Source organism: Atractosteus spatula, chromosome 15 (assembly GCF_055471065.1).
Source record: "Atractosteus spatula isolate fAtrSpa1 chromosome 15, fAtrSpa1.hap1, whole genome shotgun sequence".
NCBI lineage: Eukaryota > Metazoa > Chordata > Actinopteri > Semionotiformes > Lepisosteidae > Atractosteus > Atractosteus spatula.
The window spans coordinates 21,442,514-21,463,715 of NC_142720.1; the positions used below are offsets into that span (position 1 = coordinate 21,442,514).

The 21,202-nt window shown below is 40.0% G+C and overlaps 1 protein-coding gene across 1 annotated transcript; it reads left to right on the forward strand.

Annotated features, from left to right (window-relative positions):
- The first annotated feature begins 2,724 nt into the window (after positions 1–2,724).
- LOC148820252 (chitin synthase chs-1-like) lies at positions 2,725–20,501 on the forward strand. Its single transcript, XM_088934206.1, has 19 exons — positions 2,725–2,795; positions 3,191–3,326; positions 3,810–3,992; positions 4,346–5,409; positions 7,355–7,447; positions 7,905–8,072; positions 8,267–8,450; positions 8,878–8,979; positions 9,073–9,214; positions 9,611–9,811; positions 10,952–11,236; positions 11,328–11,507; positions 11,841–12,258; positions 12,683–12,708; positions 12,874–12,926; positions 13,122–13,232; positions 13,543–13,760; positions 14,074–14,179; positions 20,430–20,501. Exons 1-19 carry the CDS (start codon positions 2,761–2,763, stop codon positions 20,499–20,501), a joined length of 3,777 nt encoding a protein of 1,258 aa, XP_088790332.1. The 5' UTR covers positions 2,725–2,760.
- The last annotated feature ends 701 nt before the right edge of the window (positions 20,502–21,202 follow it).

The following is a 21,202-nucleotide window of genomic DNA, read 5'->3' on the forward strand; positions in this document are numbered from 1 at the left end:
TTTTTTTCAGATCACATGATAGCTAAAGTAATGAGTGATGAATTAATCCATCCATCCATTTATACACATACTGTATAGAGGAGAGGAAGGAAGAAAGCATGTCTGCTCCCACGGATGGATGCCACACACAGACACGCACATGTGGGCAATTTAGAGACACTTCAGAAGGTGAGGAAAAAGAAAACCGATTGGGGAGCATGAGAAAACTCTACAGAGAAGGCATGATGCAGATACAACCAGAATCAAAGGAACAGATGCATTTCTAATGTTATATAGCTGAGGGATTGTTAAGATCCTCTGAACCAGGGTGATACAGTTACATCAGAGGGACCACTGCTCTTCTTAATTTAAGTCAATGATCATGATTCCAGCATAGTAAACAAACTAATCAAGCTCACTGATGACTTTCACCACCCTTTACCACTGACACGAATACATAGCAAAACATGACTGCAAGTGCCAAAGTATTTGAAGTCAGTCCAATAATCAGGACAAAAGCCGATGGCAGTATACAATAACAAATAGTTTCATTCTGTCACGCACAGGTGAGTGGGGCTCAGTTTCCTGAGAAATGGAGGGCATTTCGACGACGCATTCGAAGGCACATTCCGCCCAGGGCTAATCAGACTTGCTCGGGATGGATACTGTATCTCGACCCCCTTTGAAAAATTACCCTATTTGTTATGTCGCACACAGCGTCCGTTTGGGGTTTACGAAGCTGTTGCGCTTTGGGTTTTTGGGCACTTTACGGCACTTGGGTGCCTTGGCGGCTTTTTGCCATGCTGTGTCAGTTACGAGTTGTGCACAATAAAGAGCAGACGTCTGTGAATCCTGTTTCCGCGGTGTAACACTATTATGGCACTGGTGCGGTGCTCTGTCATTGAGAAGCTTCGTAGACTACAGCAGTGCGCTAAACAGCTTTGACCTGTGGGTCCAAAGTTTTTTTTTCTGCCTGAAGACTTCCACGTCAGTAGAGACCTCCCTGATAATTTCAGTCTCCTGCCCAGCACCAGAAAGGTTAGGTCACCTAGCTGACCATCAGTTTCCCTCCCTGTCTGTCCCTGCCTGAAGACTGTGTTAGCTTACAGACCTGCCCTGTTCACAACAGCTACTGTATATCCCCTCCATCTCCGGCCCCTGCAGCTGCAGCACACCCTGAGCTGACTTAATCTCACTGAAATATTTCCCTGGAAATGCAGTATTTTGTCTCCCTGAGTACAATACAGTAGTATTACATTACCCATATCAATATCATTTTATTATTTTGTGTGCTGGCTAAAGTCCTGATTGAATGACAAGTAGTATTTCAAAATTAACTACAAAACTGTGGCACCCACTGAAGTTTATTTACATGTATATTTTCAAAAAGCATTTTGTTGATATTCTTTTAAATCAAGCAACATAAAACACAGAAGACAGTGTAAAAAACATAGTCTGAGGTTTCAATAATAATAATTGTTTTTATATATAACGCTTTTTACAGGTAATGGGACTCTCCTCCACCTGGATGGCTTGTCAACTGGTTTCAGTTACAAAGCAAGACATGGTGGAAACAATTTGTGTGTGAAGGCAGTAGGTTGATAAAGGAATTGAAGGTATTGTAAGGTTTTGCATGTGGGTTAGAAAAGGGCTGCCTATTCGTGCATCATTTATGACTCATCTTTCATTTTTACATAATATAGTTCTTTGTTTCACTTTGAAAAAATTAGGAAGTTTTCCAAAGAAAAAAAAATGAGATGCTAAGGAGGTTCCAAAGAAATGGCAGAACTCCAGGTGAAAGAGCAACAGTATAGCCAGCTCCCGCTTGTAACTTCAAGCCCCAAAATTGAAGTTAAAGGTCCAGATACTGCAGCTCATGTGTCTGGGACATTAGTTTTATCTAGCATTAGTTAACACCATATTACTACATGTAAATTTAGGTTAGATCATGTAATTATTAATTCAGGGTTATCCATCCATTTTCTAAAACACTTTACTCAGTACAAAGTCATGGGGCAACCAGAACCTAAGGAGACAAGCAATCGTCTCAAGGCAGGATACACCCTGGACAGGACGCCAGTCCATCACAGGCCACACACTCAGACATGCACACACTCACACCAGGACCACTGAATTGGCTTCAGTTCTTACAGGAACAAGTTAATGTACCAGCATGTCTTCGGACTGTGTAAGGAAACTGGAGAACCAGGAGAAAACCCACACGAACACTGAGAGAACGTACAAAGTGCATGGAGATAGCACCTCAGGAACTGAACCTAGGGCCCCAGCGCTGTGAGGCAGCAACACTAACCAAACTCACTGTGAATCAGGGTTATTCCACCTACTGTATGAAAAAATAATTAACAGTGCAGGAAATAATGTGCCTCCCAAGACTTTTAGAAAGCTGTAAGAATAGAGTTTTGCCAATATTGTGAAATTGTATTTAATTGTTTTAGAAATGTTATGTTCTTAAATTTTGTTTAAAGCCTCTTTCCCCAGAAAAGGTACAGACCTTTTCCTACAAAAACACAAAAAACACCAGAAAAGGATGATGTTGTTTGGTCTGGCGTTCTTTAAATGGTTGTGAAATTCCTTCACTAATGCAGCCACCACAGGAAGTTTGGAGAGGGTCATGTATTTTAATGATCATTTAAATGAATATGAAAGGACACACCTCTTTGTGTACAGCATAATATAACCAGTTATTACAAATAAGAGTAGGTAAAGCTACTGACTGATACTCACACCAGACAAAACAGTTGTGCGCAGGGTAGAGGAACTATGGACGATGAAAGAACGAAGAAAGAAGAAATAAGGTAACATCCATTTTATTATTATTAATATTATCAGATACAACAGCATTATCCCAATTTAACAGAGCTCTGTAAGAAAAAGTTAAATACTGTAGAAAACCATGACCAAATCATAATAAATAATGAAATAAAGTATATTTATTTATTATGCATATATATTCAAATCTAAAATAGAATACATTATTATTTAATTACTACCCCAAAGCACATGTACGGGTAGTACAATATCTTAAGCAGATCAGGAATGGCTTGATTGTGATTTTGAATGATGGAGAGGGAATTCTTAATTTTATGACATGAAACATATGGGGGTATCATCAGTTAAAACGTCTAACAACAATTATAGTATTTGTTCATACAATTATTTTACCACTTGACTGTCTCTCTTTATCAATCAGGCAGTCCTGGGATCACTTCAGAGAGGTGCCCGACATTCAGGATGAACAGAAACCCAGGAAGCTGTTCAGGTTCATCCACTATGTTATCTGCACTCTAATTGGACTGACAGTCTTTGCTCTTGGCTTTTTCAGCAAGGTAAGGCAGTTACTGTCGATTCCCCTCAATCCACATGATATCAAACCTGATTCTCATTAATTGCTTCTGTATCTTCAGGGTGGAAAAAGTGCCTGCATTGTAATAAAACAAAGACTCATGAAAAAGCAGATTTATATACCGGTGTTATCAAACTTTTGCACACACAGAGGAGGTTTAAAATCTTTAGAAGTTTCTTTGTGAAAGAGGAAAGAAGTTACAGCAAATGTGCTCCCAAAAAATGCTAAATCAAACCTATTCATATTCTTTGGTAACAGCTAGTGTTGTATACACTGTGCTTGAAATTGTGGTGTAACACAAAGCTACTGTAATTAAAAATAAATTAACTGCTAAACATGTATTAACAAAAATATTTACCAATGAATGAAAAAAAGCAAATTCTCTTTTGACAGAATTTCAGTTTTGCTAATATTTGCCATCCTTGACTATAAATGAGACGCAACTACTGTGCTCTTTTTATTACAGTCCTCCCTGCTCCTCCTTATAACAGTGTCCAGCAGCTCTTCTACCACCATCTCAACAAGAGCCTTCGGACTCCTGCTCTTAGGCTGCACTCTGATCGTTCCCAGCATCCTCACATTGGCCAAGAGCCTTTGGAAAATTGCCTTTAAAGACTCAAAGACACCCTCAGCAAAGACCATCTTCTGGGTAAGACAATAATCACCACAACAAATGCTACTGTCTGTTCTACTAATTGTATATCTGGATTATTCTTATACTGCATGAATTGGGAAACTGTAAAGCATGCAACAGAACAGGTTATTGATCCAGCTTCTGAGTACATGTTATTTGTATTTCCATTTTACCATACACGAGCACTTTTAAGAATCATTCAGAGTAGAGAAACATGCTGTATATAAAGTAAGAGTGCTGAAAAGTGATTGTAGTGATGTGTGTTTGTCTCTCTCCAGTTTTCCAGTTTTCTAACAAACATAAAACCAATTTTTCCATATGGTCTACTGTCACAGTGTTTATTGCTACTCCTTGGTTATGTCTCCTAGGTGCTTGCAAGTGAACTTCTTGTGGCTGCTGGTGCAGCGATTCTCACCGTCGTCGCTATGCCTCATTTAGACATCCTAACGAATGTGATGATACTGAATGGTGTTTGTGCATTGCCTGCAGTCCTGCAAGTGGCCAGTCGGGCTGTAGAAAAAGATAGCTACAGACGGTTCATAGCACCTCCTCTGTTAGCTGTTGTCCTGCTGGTAGCTGGTTTTGTGTTTCTACTTGTTGGTTACCAAATTGAGATCAGTGGGCAGAAGGCCAGCAGAGATATGTACATGTATGCTGGCCTTGCTATAGGAGGGACATTGATCGTTTCCCTTAATTGGTGGGAGAATTTTTCAACCAAGTTTAAGATCGGATTCCTTCAGGGAGTCATTAAGGACATCCACCACTCCAAAAACTTCTGCTATGTCATCTCCAGCACTGTCAGAATCCTGGTCACTGTGGCTGTTGTAGGGATCTATGTCCCCCTGTCAGGACAAGACTGGGCTTCTGTCAAAGCAGTGTCAAGAAACACAGTCATAGTCACTCTGAGTCTGTTTGGAATCCAGGCCATTTCCTCAGCCCTCTGCCACTGGTTTGTGGTGGTGGCCTGTAAACTTCACGCTCTCCGACGTGGCTTCATCGTGCCCACGATTCTCACGTCCCCGGCTGTGTTACTGGCTTTCGTGTTGGTGTTTGTGACACGTTATGAGACAGCTCTGAGCGACTCCGGTGCAGGCAATTTTTCTCTGAATTTGTTCTGTCAGACTTTTCGAAACTTCACAACCCAGGGGATTGTGGCAGTAGAAACTCTGACCAAGGACATTACCCAGAGTATGTGTAACAGGAATGCGATAGTTCAGGTGGATAAAGTGGGCTTGTCACTGCTGGCAGCTTCAGAATTCAGCTGGTTTGTCGGACTGCTGCTGTCCACAGTCCACGTCTGGAACACCCCAATTCAGCGCATCGAGAGGACCTCAGAGCTCTTTGTGAGGCGCCTGTATGAAGCTGCCTTCATAGACCAGTCCCTGCTGCTCAACATGCGCTTTGAGATTCTGAAGAAACATTCAAGTGACAGGTAATAATAATAAAACTTTATTTTATGTAGCACCATTAAAGGTGGCTTCTGAACCCCGCTTTACAGAATGGCAACAACAATAAATAAAAAGAATACACAAGATAAAACACAGTTACAATACATAGAGGAGACTTAGTATAGTATATACTATAGTAATATGGTGGTACTTAGTATAGTAGGAGCAGAGGGGTAAAGAATGGAACCAGTTAAGTAATGGCTCTTCTAAAGAAGAAGGTTTTGAGTCTGGATTTGAAGGAGTTTAGAGAAGGTGACTCTCTGATATCCTTGGGCAGAGAGTTCCAGAGCTTGGGGGCATAACAGGAGAAGGCCCTGTCACCCATACAATGTAGACGGGCTTGGGGGACAGTTAGGAGACCAGAATTAGAAGAGTGAAGGTTGCGAGGTGGGGAGTAGGGCGATAGTAGTTCAGGCAGGTTTTGAGGTGCCAAGCCATGCAGAGCCTTATAGGTGAGCATGAGGATTTTAAAGTCCACACAGAATTTGACAGGAAGCCAGTGCAAGGACTCCAGGATAGGAGTAATGTGAACACTTGCACTAGAATTGGTCAGGATTCAGGTAAGACACGTCTCTTCACTCCAATATGATGGGTAGAGCAGTCAAGACAGCACATAACTCATGAGCTTAGATTATACTGTTTCCATGCGCTGGGTACAGTTTGCCAGTTAGTTGTCTGGGTTTTATTGTACTCTCTCTGGCACTTTCACTCCCCGACATACATATCTGGCCTTCTGACATGCAGGATTTCTAGGTTCTTTTTGGGATTATTTGAATATAATAGGTTCAGGGATTACTGTACATCAGCCCCAATATGCATGAACTTGCTCTCTAATCATTGTAGGTGAAAAGTTATGGTATGGCTACTAGCGCATGTCTGAGAGTTATTTCATATTTAAATCTCTTCTCTGTGCGTGACATTTAATCATGCTTGAAAGAAGCTTTCAGGTAGGACAGATATCCCCTTACGGATACAATATGCAAAATAAACTACTTACCAAGTAAACTAATTACCACAAACGTAATTTGGTCATAAGTGTTTGCGGCATTATGTGTCTAACAATGGATGATCAGTAATGAAACGAGTGGAGACTTCCAGTGAAGGTTCCAGTTACATAATACAAATTCTGAGGAAGGCTGTGAAAACACAACTGAGGACTCCTTGTTGTAAGGTTGCGTAGAACAGGACCCTATTCAGACGGTATAATCCGGAAGTGAGTGGATTAGAACAATGGGGAGGAGACGATGAGGATCAGGGCAGGTTGACAGGCAGGGGGGCGTGGCGACAGTGAACTGGTGCTCGGGGGGCGTGGCCATGGCAGACAAGCCCAAGGAGTCCAGGGGGGAAATCCAGGGCGAAGTCAAAAAGTCCAAAATCGGGAAATCCAAACGAGACGAAAACAAGACACAGTTAAAACCCAGATCCGGTGCAGGGACTGGGAATAAAAGCAGGATCATGAGGCCAGGCACTCTGAACCCCGGACTTACTGTAGCTGGTTAGGACGCTGGTAGGAGACCTATGCCCTCAAGCTGCGGACGTAGGGCGACTTGGTGGTTGGTGGGCCTCCGGGCGTCAGTCTTCCAATGCAGAGTCGGGAGTAGCGCCAGGCCTAAGATGGGGCAGGATTGAGGGCAGGTGCACGGAATAAGCGAAAATGTGAAAAGAGCCGGAGCGCCCTTAAGAGGAGGGATTACGATCGTGACACTTGCATTCAGTCTTTTATGAGAAATGCAGCAGCTCTGAAAAAAGACCTAAAAAACCTTTAGAAATTTGTATTTATTCACCAAGCGATGTAAATGTCTAGAAAACATGATTCATCAAGAAGGTGAATACTAGATGTCCCAAAAAGTTATACAGATGACGTACATATTCTTTATACCACTGAATAACAGACATCTCTGTCTTGAATATATTTTGTTGTCTCACCAGAGTTCACAAAGACCCAGTGAAAGTTTACCTGTGTGCTACAATGTGGCACGAGACGTATGATGAAATGATGAAAATTATCATCTCAATGTTCAGGTAAAACAGTGGAAAGCAAATTAAAACAAAAGAATATAGAAAGTTGTAGGAGAAGTACAGTGGAAAATTGCTAGTTTCAAAAGCTTTGCTATATACTCATTTCTTGGAAAGCGGAAAACTGAAATTTTAAATTTTGGAAATAATGTTAATGATATACTTTAGAACTAGTTATGAGGTATTGTGCTTAATACAATCTTTGGAGTTTCACATTAGACAACCTGCAATGTACTGTATAAAGTGATGTTCAAAACCCACAGAAGGCAGCATCATGCTTTGATCATCTCCTGATATCTGAGGGCAGCCAGGTGAAGACACTGATACTGAGTGGCGTGGGTGTGCTGGAGAACATTGTGCTGTTTGCATTGTGGGAACCAGGACTTGAACATTTAGAGCAACTGGATTCTGTGTTGAGTGCACATCCACACATTAACAAGAGTCTTCTGTTCTTTGTTACAAGGCTGGACAGACACAGGCCAAAGAAACATGGGAGGACAGACATGAGCTTTGAAGCCCACATTTTCTTTGATGATGCCTTTGAGGAGATCGAAGATGCACAGGGTGTCAAGAAGCACTGTGTGAATGAATACGCTGAGACCTTGGTGGAAGTTATCAAAGAAGTCTATGTGTAAGCACCAACCTCCTAGTGTTTGTCACTGAACTGCATTCCTGCCCTTTTTGTCAAAGATTATAGCTCCACTGGGTCTACTCAATTAGTAAAGTGCCACCTTAGTGATAAAACACATTTTTACTGGCTCCCTTCAATGCTCTTATTGACAGAAAATTGGTAAAACTCTACTAATATGCTTCTTGTTCTTACAGGGTGTTCAGTGATGAAACACACAATATTTTTAATGGAGCCAAACCCCTCTCTGATGCTGGAGAACAGAAAATCATACAAACTCCCTACGGTGGCCGTCTTTGTTACAAACTTCCACGTGGAAACCTGCTGATCGTCCACTTCAAAGATAAACAACTGATTCGGCACAAGAAGCGCTGGTCTCAGGTACGTCGTCCACACCTGACCCCTCCTGTTTAACTGTAAGGATTGTTGGTAATGAACAAGATTGTGCTGTGAGAATAGATTTATACTAGCGCTAGAGGAAATGTTAATCCAGGTTTAATAATCATCTTTAGATATTCTCAAATTATGTAGACATACAGAAAAGTGTTACAATATAGTAAAATCAGGTCCAGTGAAACAAAGTGGGATGATCCAGTTTTTGTACTACACCTGCAAGATAATAGCCTTTGTCATGATCATCTACTTCAGGCTCTGCATTTTGCACACATACAAGCCACTAGATTGTGCTGTGTCTTTGTCTGCCCCAGCCTGTGCTTGGTGTTGTGTCATACTGTACAGGATATTATCTCCCTTTATACATTATAAACAGCATGACAGTGAAAACCAAACAGGTACGTTTTTATTTCAGATCATGTACCTGTACTATCTGCTGGGCTGGAAGCTTGACAGGAAGTACTTTGAGAAGCAGGAGAACGGCGAAGATGTGAAAACTCTACAGGAGCAGCTGAAGGTACGAATGACTTGAAAACACAGGAGAACCCTGGATTTCTGGATTTCTCAGCAGACTTCTGTCTCGTTAATCACTGCATCTTCTGGCCCACAGAAAGAAAGACACAACACATACATTCTAGCCTTGGATGGAGACACTGACTTCCAGCCTGCGGCAGTCATGCTGTTGGTGGATCGTCTCAGGCTGTATGCTGATGTGGGAGCAGCCTGTGGCAGGATTCACCCGACTGGCACAGGTATGAAGGGCTGCCTCTCTCGAGGATCAGACAGCTTCTCTGACTGCAGGGACAATGTCCTGAGCTCAGAGCGAGGCATTCCCTGTGTTTTCATTCTGCCTTTATGCACTTTAAAATCACATTTTTAAATAGTGTGACAATGCATATGAGCAGGTCTTTAAGACATAATAACAAATTGAATAAACTTCAAATTTTGAAACTCATGTTTTTATTTTTTATCTTTCTCTGTTCAGACAATATAAATATTTCTTTTGGAACCCCTCATTTGCATGTAAGAGCATATTAAATACACATTCATGCTGTCAGTTAAGATTGTTGAAGCTCCAGGTATAAGAGTGGCTCTGCAGGGGTTTTATCCCTCCTGAGATGAAGCTGCAGCTGGTGCTGTTGTTCTAGGCCCTATGGTGTGGTACCAGAAGTTTGAATACGCTGTTGGCCACTGGCTTCAGAAGACAGCAGAGCATGTGTTTGGCTGTGTGCTCTGCAGCCCCGGGTGCTTCAGTTTGTTCAGAGGATCCGCCCTCATGGATGACAACGTCATGAAGAGATACACCACCAAGGCGACAGAAGCAAGCCAATATGTGCAGTATGACCAGGGTGAGTGTCTCACAGGGGTCGTGAGGGGATCTCACATTTCCCAGAGTTTTACACAGCAGGTTTGTGACGTACAGATACTGTTAAAGAGAAAAATAAATTAACCAAGCTGGGCAGCACTGTGGCACAGCAACCAATCAGTTTTAAAGTTAATTAATTCTGTTTTTTCAGGTTGAGAACAAATTAATTTATTGTTCTTATTTTACTTAAGAAATGAAGCAAAAAAAAGTATCTATAGCACTCAGATAATTACTCTATAATGTTAATGTGGGTTTTATTGTAAAATTATTGAACACCCCCACTGATCAGGAAATAACAAATGACATCTTTTGTCTTCTATAATTCTATAATTTCCCTTGAACAATTTTGTGCCTGTTGAATATATGTACAATAGCTTAAAAGACAAGTGTTTATTGTACAAAACTAACACCAGATTCAGATCACACGGAATAAATTTGTAGACTCTGTACAGGAGGAATGAATTTCGGGGAACAGGACATGACCAATCCAATCTCAGACAATCATTCTGGCCAGCACTAATTCTCTAAGAGCTGATACAAAGTGAGACTGTTTCCATGAAATACTTCATTCTCCAAAGAAAAAAAATGTACTCCAAACTGAAGAGAAACAGAGACTACTATCGGTCCATTTACAGAAATGCTTCTTAATACTTAGAGTGACAAATTGCAAAGCAGATTTACAAAGAGAATTAAAAATCTTCACAAATCTGAAAAATACAACTCTTTTAGTTGAACTCAAGTTGAATCCCTTCAGTGATCAGTAGTTGATAGGTTTTTGTCCATCAATGTGCATTCCAGTAGGTGAGCAATTTCAGGAGTTTTGGCTCAATATTGTCTTCTTTCTTCTCCTCTTTCCCAAATCTCTTCCACTCCTGCGTAGAGAGTACACATGAGCCTGGCTGGTCAGAAAGTTCACGTCTCAAAGTCGGCCAGATTTCCGGTGTGCCCACTCACTTAGGGGCTGCTAACAGACCAGATAATGTGAGCTGCTCATACACATTCTGTCTAGCCACTCAGACGATCACCATTGAATTGTTTCATGCCATTCACTCCAGCGCCACATTGGGCCTCTAAGGAACTGAGACCATGAAAGTAACAAACTCATCCCAAACGTGCTCACCAGGTGAGGACCGCTGGCTGTGCACACTGCTGCTGCAGCAGGGCTGGAGAGTGGAGTACAACGCTGCCTCAGATGCCTACACCAACGCCCCCCAGGAGTTCAAAGAGTTCTACAACCAGAGGCGCCGCTGGGGACCCTCCACCCTGGCAAACACCATCGACCTTCTGGGCACGGGCTCACTGACGGCACAGAAAAACAGGTCCATTTCCAGGCTTTACATTGTCTACCAGGCATTCACCATGATCACCACCATCCTGGGGCCTGCCACCGTGTGTTTGATGATTGCAGGTAAAGAGTGCTTCACAGCACACGTGTGCATTTGCTGGTGTTCTTAACAGGAAGAAGGTTTAATCCTGTTCGCTTGATTACTTGCTTGCAGGAAGCTTTTCGTTTGTCTTCAACATCAGTCTCAATGGGGCCCTTGTTTTGGCTATCGTGCCCCCTGCCATCTACCTGGTGCTCTGCTTCAGACTAAAATCTGACACCCAGATCTCCATCGCTGCCTTCTTGAGTGTTATCTACGCGTTCCTAATGACAGCCACTGTCCTCTCGATTATAGGTAAGTGATCCAGCAGGAAAACAGTATAATGAGCTTCAATCTGATTTTTTATTCTAAATGCTGTCACCAAAGATTCAAACACACTAAGAAAACAGCACAATTTGTGCATATTTTTCAATAGAGCAAAATAAATCATACACAAAGGTTAAAGATGCATGCTTCTGGTATGGTTGTTCTTCATTATATTGTGATCTGTTATGAATTATCCTGTTACTTTCCATCCTGCCATCCATTCTCAAGACAGGTGATTCATCACAATGTTCTGACTCCTCATATTCTCACAATCTGCAATTGCACATCCAGTGATCAGAACTTTTTCTTATTGTTCTTCAGGAGAAATGGTCAAACAGCAAACGTTTGTGACTCCCAGCGGTCTGTTCTTCATATCTTTAGTCATTCTCAATCTAGTAACAGCAGCACTTCACCCACAGGAGTTCCCTTTGCTTGTACACGGGCTGCTCTACTTCATCAGCATCCCCAGTGGATATCTGCTGCTGACCATATACTCCATAGTGAACATGGACAATGTATCCTGGGGAACTCGGGAAACTGGCAGCCAGGCCAAGGCAGGCCCCCGCAGAGCCCCTCAGAAACATGTGGCTTTTGAGAAAACGTGCAAATGCCTCTGTTGGAACATCGAGATACAAGTGAACAGAGATGAGAAAGTAGCAGCGGCTCCAGAGCTCCAACTACAAGCCCAGGAGGACAGAGCTGAAAGTGGAACCAGCCCATCAGAGCTCCACAACTCCAGGTGCGCAGGGCGTCAGACCTGGTCTTTTAGAGCATCGACAGTATGTTTTGTGGCAGTGGTTTAGTGGTTTTCTTATTCTCTTTGCTAAAAACTTATTTTATTAAATTGTTAAGTCCTATGCCGCCTACTTTGGTAGTTTTTTACGTAAAACATACAAAACACGTGAATTTTGTTTCATGAGTTTCAAAAAGAAAGTGTAAAGTGTGGTTGAAACAACAACAAATATATTGTGAAATTAATTTAATTTCCACAATTCACTTCTTCAGGCAGATGAGATTTCTCAGAAAAACGTGACATATTTTGTTAATGCATTAGTAAGGAGGATAAATAGGAGGCAATGAGTTCTGGAATTGTTAATGGTGGAATACTTATAATTTTTGAATATCTCGAATGCTAATAAGTTATGTGTATATTTTTGTTTTAGTGATGAAGAGTCCAGCTCACTAGACAGTAAGTATGAAAAATATCTGCTGAATGTTATTCTTTAATGTGCTAGCAGATTATTCTTTAAACCAAAATAAACGTCATTTTTGATTGTTTAGTTTGTCACACTGTTTTTTTGTCACATTATTATATCAAGCTGCAATTGTTTTACCTACCTGTGTTGTTTTGAAGGTGGCATGTCAAAGCTACAAGTCAATCCAGATGATCTTCATAGTCTTGAAGAGGTGAGCTCCTTGGGTTTAATGATTTTCATTGTTCTTTCCCATTAGCTTTACATGATTTGTCATCTCAGGCACTTTGCAAAAAGTTATCATGGACCGGCAGATTTATAGCAGTAACCTGATGGAAAGAAATTGGTTGATTCCATAATTTTGCATTTATTTCCACATTTTTCCATTTGTTTCCTTATTTGTCCCTAGGATGAAGTGCTCTTCTGGGAGGAGCTCATAGAGAAGTACCTAAAGCCACTGTCTGAAGACAAAGCCAAGCAAGCCCAAATTAAAAAAGATCTCAAAAGCCTCAGAAACAAGGTACAGCTCTGCACTCTGGACTGATCTTCTGCACCAGGAAAGGAGAAATAATTCAAATATAGCTTGCAAAACAAAACAAGTTTGACTGGTACAACACAGTGACTCCCTGTCATGTGGGTCTTCCAGAGACAATCCGTAGTGGACAGCACCCTCTTTCCCTACAGATCACTCACATCACAATTCATCATGCACTGGGTTCAGTTCCGTTCCACACATCACAGTTTTACCACTTTCAACAACATAGTTTCTCTGAAACACATTTATTGCATTTACAGTAATCATGGGTCTTTTCTTCTCTATTTCTTTACAGGTCACATTCGCTTTCTTCATCATCAATTGTTTGTGGCTGGTGGCCACATTCTTCCTCCAGGTTATTGGCTCTCCAGTTATTATCAGCACTCCAAAGATTTTATCAAATGGATCAATAGCAGGAGGCCAGAACATTTCTATAGATCCAATTGGGTTTATGTTCCTGTTGTCCTTTGCTGGCCTGCTGCTCATTCAGTTCATTGCTATGGGATACCACAGGTAAGTCGGTTACTACTTCCAAAAGAGTTTAAGCAGTTTATTATTTTTCAACATCCTATTCTCATTCATTAGCTTCCCATGGTGTGAGCACACAGTAAGATTTTTATGTTGCTCACCATTGAATGTAGGTCTACCAGTTTAATGGAACAGCCATCTCAGTAGGTTTTGCCCAGTGAATAAATTAGTAAATGAAGTCATTACTGCCATCTCAGTTTACATCCCTTTCAATGTATACAATTGTAATCAGATTACTCTTGAGATCCTTGTGAGCCTTTTATTAATTTAATGTGTTTGTGTCATCTGATTCCTACAGAATCTACACACTTATCCACTTCATAGCCTATATAGGAACAGAACCTAAAGAATCAAAAAGAAACTTGTCCCAGAAGTCCCTGGAAAACGTGAAGGATACTGAAAAGGTAAAGGATTTTCTGACTTTTTCTGTCCGGTTTGCAGTGTTTTACACCTCCAGATCAAGAAGAAATCAGAAGATGGTGAAATTAGAAGTGTTAAATCTGACCAAATCATGTTTAAACACCATCTTCCAAAACCAGATTCATTTAATCAAAATGGTTAATTGAAAGACTGGTTTGTTTGTTTGTTTGAACAGTTGCTATGAAAGTATTGACCGGGACAGTGTTTACTGCAGGTTTGGCCAAAGGCAGAAGCACATTTTCTGTGCAGTTCCACAAGATTTAAAACAGAAACTTGTATGTCACAAAAAGTGTATCATTGCAGGACCATTGATATCGCTTATTTTCAGAGAAAAAGATGAATGTGAACCTCATATTTCTCCTGCAGTATTTTTTGTAAATGGCTGGGCTCAAGATCTCTTCAGGACTCCAAGAACTGCGTGAGAACCTGATGGCAGCTCTGACAGTTCAGCTCTGTTTAACTGAGAGTCCAGCATCATGTCAACGAGCTGCACCTCCATAAATCTCTTTCTGTTGAAGCACAAAACACCTGAACAGAATCAACTGCCCTGCAGGCTGAATTAGACAAGTAACTTCCTTGTGTGACCAGTAGTCAAAATGAAGCTGAACAATGAGACCAAGTATATTAGTATTAGACTGTATTTACAGTACTTTGTAAGTAAGTATATATATTTTGAAGATTATATGTTTATTTAATATTAGTCATCATAAGCCATGCTGTATGTATTGTTTTCTCCTATTCTCTAATTGAAGAACATTGTTTTTTGTAGAGCTAAATAACTGAGAGTCTGTCAGGAAGTATTGTGTTGTGTCAAAAGGTAAATTTGTCAAATACTGACGTGTGTTTTCCTGCATAACCAAAGACAAAAAAAGAAGAAAGTAGCCTAGTGCTGAAAAAGTCCTTTATCACAGATAAAGTCCTTCATCATATTATTCTATTCCATCGAAGAGAAATACACTTACTTCAATTGAAAGATTATATACTGTACACTACATGTAGAGTTCTCTGTGCCATAGAAATAGATGTTGTATTTTTTTCTCTTTGTATGTTTTATGTTCCATATGTTTAAATTTAATAAAATATTCCATGATTTATTTATGTTTTGAATTTATAGATATGATGTGTTTAAGATTTCTTGTCTTACTGATGGCATTCTCATCACTCATTACTGTTCACACTCTTCTGCTCTACAGTAAGTCCATAGTAATTTGTTTTCACGAAATTTGAAGACATATCTAGAAAATATTTTTTCACATCATTTGCAAAATCTAATTCTGAATTTCAGGTATTTTAGTTTTTAAAGAGTCCAGTTGGTAAAGTGAAAATGTTGACTTAAAAATAGGTGTGGTGAAATGATCGGATTAAGGTCTAGAGATATCCTGTAGATATTCACCTTCATGAAAGTAAGCTGGAAAGACTGGATAGTGTCCGAGTGTTCTTATCCACTTCAGTTTGTTTAGGAATCCTGAATCCTGATTGGATATATTGACTTTTAAATGTAAAGAAGTCGATTTGTGTAAATACTGTGGTTTCCAAATATTTACTTTTGACAAATTATCAAGTGATAAATAATTTGAAAACCTGTGAGTCATGATTAAAACAGCTACAGTTCACAGTTTAATAAATCGAAATATTCATTTGTCTCCCCTTAATCAGTATTGTGAGTTAGCACCCCTTTAACCAGCAGCCTGTTCAGCGGATCCAGTAAACTACACAAGATACAGGAGATGGTGACGGTCCTGTCTTCTGGTTGCATTATGCACAGTTACCAGTAGGTGGCTGTAAGCTAACTCACAATACTGTTCACAAATAACTCATCCTCTCTTCTTGAGTTTTCTTTGTGTAGATTCTGACAACAACACAATCCTTTTGATCTCTATTTAATCACCATCCAGTTAGCAAAAATCATAGTCCTGCTGAACTAAACACTTAAGATGTTTGTAGTGTTTAAATAACAGAAATGTAGAGAATCGGTCCAAAGGTAAATTAGATCTGAAACTGAAAGTGGCTAATTTTAATTTGGGGAGGTTGTGTGTTTTAACACTCACAAAGCATTAGTAGGACTTACTTTAGAAATCCATGCCAAATTTGTGATGCCACTTTTGCAAAATGACATGCTTCTCTGAGAATCATTTAAAGAGAAACAAACAAGTAGGTTTCCAGTCTTGAAGGAGTCTTTTCTAATGACAGAATAAGGTGTTTTGAGAAAATCAGTCCATTGAGAAAATGATCTTCTTCAGGATCAGCAAACACTGATTTTTTAATTTCTTGTGGCGTTTCAGACATGTTTGGAGCACCTCATATTTTGATATCGCCTGAAAATGTAACATACAGTATTACATAATTTATACCATGCTAATTACAGCAACCCAAGCTTGAGTATTCATCCCTTACCTGCTTATTTTCCACCTTTGTTATCCTGGATGCCTAAACAGATACAGTATTATACACTGTAAGCCGACTAGAAACAACGAACAGCGAGTTTTCTGCCTATTATAAAACTAATAAAAGCAACTTGCAAACATGTCTCAAGGAAAACATGACTCAGCCCAGAGAGCAAGTGGACTATAACAGGCAAAGAGAGAACTTCTGGCTTCCATCCAGTCTCTGAAGGGTCTTTACAGCTCTCCCTCTCTCCTCTCTGCTGGCACACATTGTCCTCTGTGTTGTGTCTCTAGTCATGCCTTCATCTCCCGCTTCTACACTGGTGATGCACAGACAGACCCTCCTTTCCCTTCTGTAACTTCTCTTCTGGATTTCTTCATGGATATCTACAGTACGTGCCACTCAGCCATCTCATCCTAGAGGCAGGCATCCCTTCAGACTTCCTCTCCCCCTCTTCTTTCTGTCCCTCTGATTGCTCTGCCCTCTTTTCCCTTGACTCTATCGCCCCCTCTCTCCCTCCTCTGCTATGCACATCGGTATAAACGAAGGCCCTTCCCTGTCTTACTGTTAGCAAATCTGTGAGCTACGTTCCTGTCTCTCCCTTTCAGACGGCACCTACAGGGTACATCCTTTGAGTAATTTTAAATGAAATAAAATAACCAGAGATTACCTTTACAGTCACAGTATCACTGTTCAATCCAAAATAGCAAAAAATTATCTGGAACAAAAAAATAATGTACAGGAAGGTTGAGGACCAAAAATAATTCCAGATAAATTGGCCTAATTAAGATGTATGGAATAATGGCTAATGTGGTTTTAATGAAGCTCACCACTTTAAAAAATATAATCTAAAATGTATGAATTTACTCTGAATTGTAAAAGTTGTAATTGTAAAAGGGGGATTGTAATTAGGGAACTGAAAAGTATTGGCCAAAGCAGATCGATATTTTTTCATTAAGTCCTAATTATTGACTGAATAAAATGTGCTATATTCAATAAAAAATGGTATTATTTAGTTAACTAAATTAATTGAAAGAAGGTATTCTCTGGGCTATTTTGAGAGACAGGTGGATAAACTACCAGCAACCGAGGGGGAAGATAAGAAGAATTTCCTCTTGCTGGTGTTACGTTCCTTAAATTCTAATACTAAAACACCTGTCATGTACTAGAAGACTTTTATTAATATGCATATTGCTTAAAACATTATACTTTTATATAATAATCTTTTATCTTAATAATTTTCCGACTTTCCCCTGGATGATGTGGTGCTGCCTGTTGTGATCCGCTTTCAGCTTTCTTAAACGCCAAGGGACAAATGAAAGTAACTTTCAGTAGTTTCCACAACCTTTGGAGGCTTTGTGAAAGTTTTAGGAGACAGTCATGGCTCAATGATTCCCCTAAACAACAACAGACGATATGTTAACAACGGATATGAATCCATTTAAGTTTTATTTATTTAAAATGAAAACAATTTGTGGTATTGACGTATTAATTGATCCTCTTCACACTGTTTTGCCACATATCAATTAGTTTGGACAATCCTGATTTATACAAACCATTTATTTTGTTAAATCAACTCATAGTTTGAGCTCCTCAAGGTCATGCATACATTTAGAGGTCATTATCACCGGAGCCACACATGCTGCACTGAAGCAGTGTGTGATATTGTTTAAGACTCCTGGGAATGCACCACTCGTGATTGTTCTGGAGAGCTGTACAAGAAATGGTTTGGGTTGGCAGGGTTGTGGATTCTTAGACTTGCTCACCATTTTCTTTCTCTTTCACTTCATATGATTCACATTTGAAACGTGTTCTCATGTTTTTGTGGAATTCCTCTGACTTATTTACATGTCTGGCAACGTCATGTACAGTAAATCAGTAAAAGAAGTAAATAAATAAATGTGGTCAGGTTAAATTAGTTCCTCTTCTATTATTATTATGTTACTATTATGTCTGCATGTTAAGTACTGAGCTGTATAAATAATATGTTCCTGTTTCATGTTATTCCTTTTTATTGTATTCTTGTTCTCTATCACTTTGTACAGCATCATTGGGTGTAGAAAGGTGCTTCATAAAATTATGATTTTATTTATTACATATAGTCAGTGGGAAGAGAAAAAACAAACACATGGAGTTTGCATGTTCTCCTTAGATTTGTGCAGTTTTTTTCCCACAGTCTAAAGGCATACTGGTAGGTTGATTGGCTTCTGAGACAATTGGCCCTGGTGTGAGTGTGTGCATGTTTATATCTGTTCCTGCGTCTGCCCTGTGATGGACTGGCGTACAGTCCAGGGTGTACCCTGCCTTGCGCCTGTTGCTTGCTGGGATAGACTCCTGCTCCCCTGCAACCTGTGTGGAGTCCGTATGTTCTTCAAGTGTTTGCATGGATTTCCTCCAGGTTCTACTATTTCCTCCCACAGTCCTAAAACATACTGGTAGGTTAAGTAATTTCAATTGCAAAATCCACTCAAATAACATGTAAAGGAAGCACAAATGAGAGTAATAATATTAGCATGATATTTGTCAAAGCTTTGCAACAATAAGGCTCACCGTACTTTATATGACAGTAATCTGTCATGCAGCAGGTGTGGTTTATCTCTTCATGGAACAAGTCCTCGCTTTTACACCTTCATTGTAAAGTGTAGGTACTGTATCAAAGAGACAAGGAAGATGAAATTGGACCAATGCCAGGGGAAAATTTAGGGCAAGGCAAACCCTGTTCAGCTTGTCACAGTAGAAAACCAGAAACAGTAAACAATTCTGTGTGCCAAATCTTTCATTGCCAGCCAGCTTTCGAAATCTGAACATTTGCCAGATCCTGGCATTTACACATATACTGTACAGTAGCACCCAGGTCTGGAATAGAACCCAGGGCCCCAGAACTGCAAGGCTCCACTGTGCTGCCCTATTATATATATTATCTTACTATATATTATCATTTTCCAAAAATGTGCCTTATGAGCAGGTACACTTTGTGTTAAGGCACTGCTACTGTAATTGTAAGAACTTGGCTATCCTGGTCTTTTTTAACTCAGTTTAACTCAGTCTTGAGATGAAGCTTGTCTTTCTGTACTAAGGATACACTAATGAGTTGTGTTGTGCTGTGTGTTAATAAGGGGTAATTCACCTTTGGGGATAGCAGCTGATAATTATTAGACACATCTTACCTGTGTAGAATAATTCCAGTGGATTGTGTTTACATGTGTCTTAAGACTCAGACTCTTGTGAACAAGGCCCATTGAGTAAATGCTGTGGTTATGAATAGGCTGGTGATATTTACATAATAGTGCAGCACAACTGTTGATAACAGATGTTTAAAATTAAAATACAAAGACATTCATTATGGTAAACATTTAGAATATTCGTTAAACATTTTACATTGTTAAGGAGCTCAGTTTCAACAAAGTACACTGCACTCCTAATGCGTTTTAAATGACAACAGTATGGCTGTTGCCACATCCGTTTTGGAAGCTGAATTTCAAGTACAGTACTTTGAATGTGAAGCTGAAGATAAATCTTACAAAAATGGCTTTTAGTTAAAATTGGACTTCATATTTTGTAATGTTTTGATGTTTTCTTTCAATGAAATATTACAAAATAGCAGCTTGTTGAATAACACATTTGGTTTCTGTTTAAAAGGCTGTTTAAACCTTGGATTAAATAAAGATGCTTATCTTTTGTTTTTGTTCATGCCTGTCATAGTTGTTCATTCCCTGCACTTCCAGTTTATTGGGGTGTGATAGTCCTATAAAATGCTATGTGACAGTGGAACACACCTCCCATTGCACCTCAGCGGCATGTGGAATGTGCAGCTTCCACACCTGATGCTAACCAGCGCTGTGATTACAGGTCCCCACGCGCCCACAGACGGCGTTCACGGTAGAGCCGAATGTGTTCCCCCTCACCGGCGGCACAAACTAATCTCTCCGATTAGAGAAAGATTTCTCTCCTGTACCAGAGAACCGAAACCTTTGCAGACGACTACACACCGGCAGAGCGCGTGTTGTCTTCCGTGCGATGTGCCGGTACAGGAGAGAAATCTTTCAGGCAGCCTCCTAACTCGACCGACACTTTCACAGCTAATTGAAATCGGGTAGCTGCACGTTGATAACAATGTTGATTTCCCGGAGCACTGGTGTCTTTTCTTTTCTACTTTCATGTTCAGCTTAGCCAACTTGAAGGCTTAACTGCTACCATTCCAAGTTCATAAAATACTGCATATGGCTGTTCTCCTTTTTTAGTCATATGCCTTTAGTTAGCACAATTTCAAATAAATACTTTTAATAACCTAATTTCCCATTTTGTACACCTTGAAAATGTTTATCTGCTGCTAGTGGAAGCTGGCAATTAAGCGTCTTGATATTTTTAAGTCTTTTAGTATCATGGCTGAGGTCCTTGTCTTGGGTCTGTGACACATTTGCTCATGAAGACATCTTGTAGAGGAACAACAGCTATTTAATTAGTTAGGCTGACTAAAATTGAGAATGTATTGCTGTTTTTAATAGAAGAGAACCATCCTGGATGTGAGTGGGTGAGTTTCCCAGGTGCATTGGTGAATGAGCAGGCATAATAAAAGCACTGACACACAAGAGAATGTACCACTGCTTTAGGGACAGTTTTAA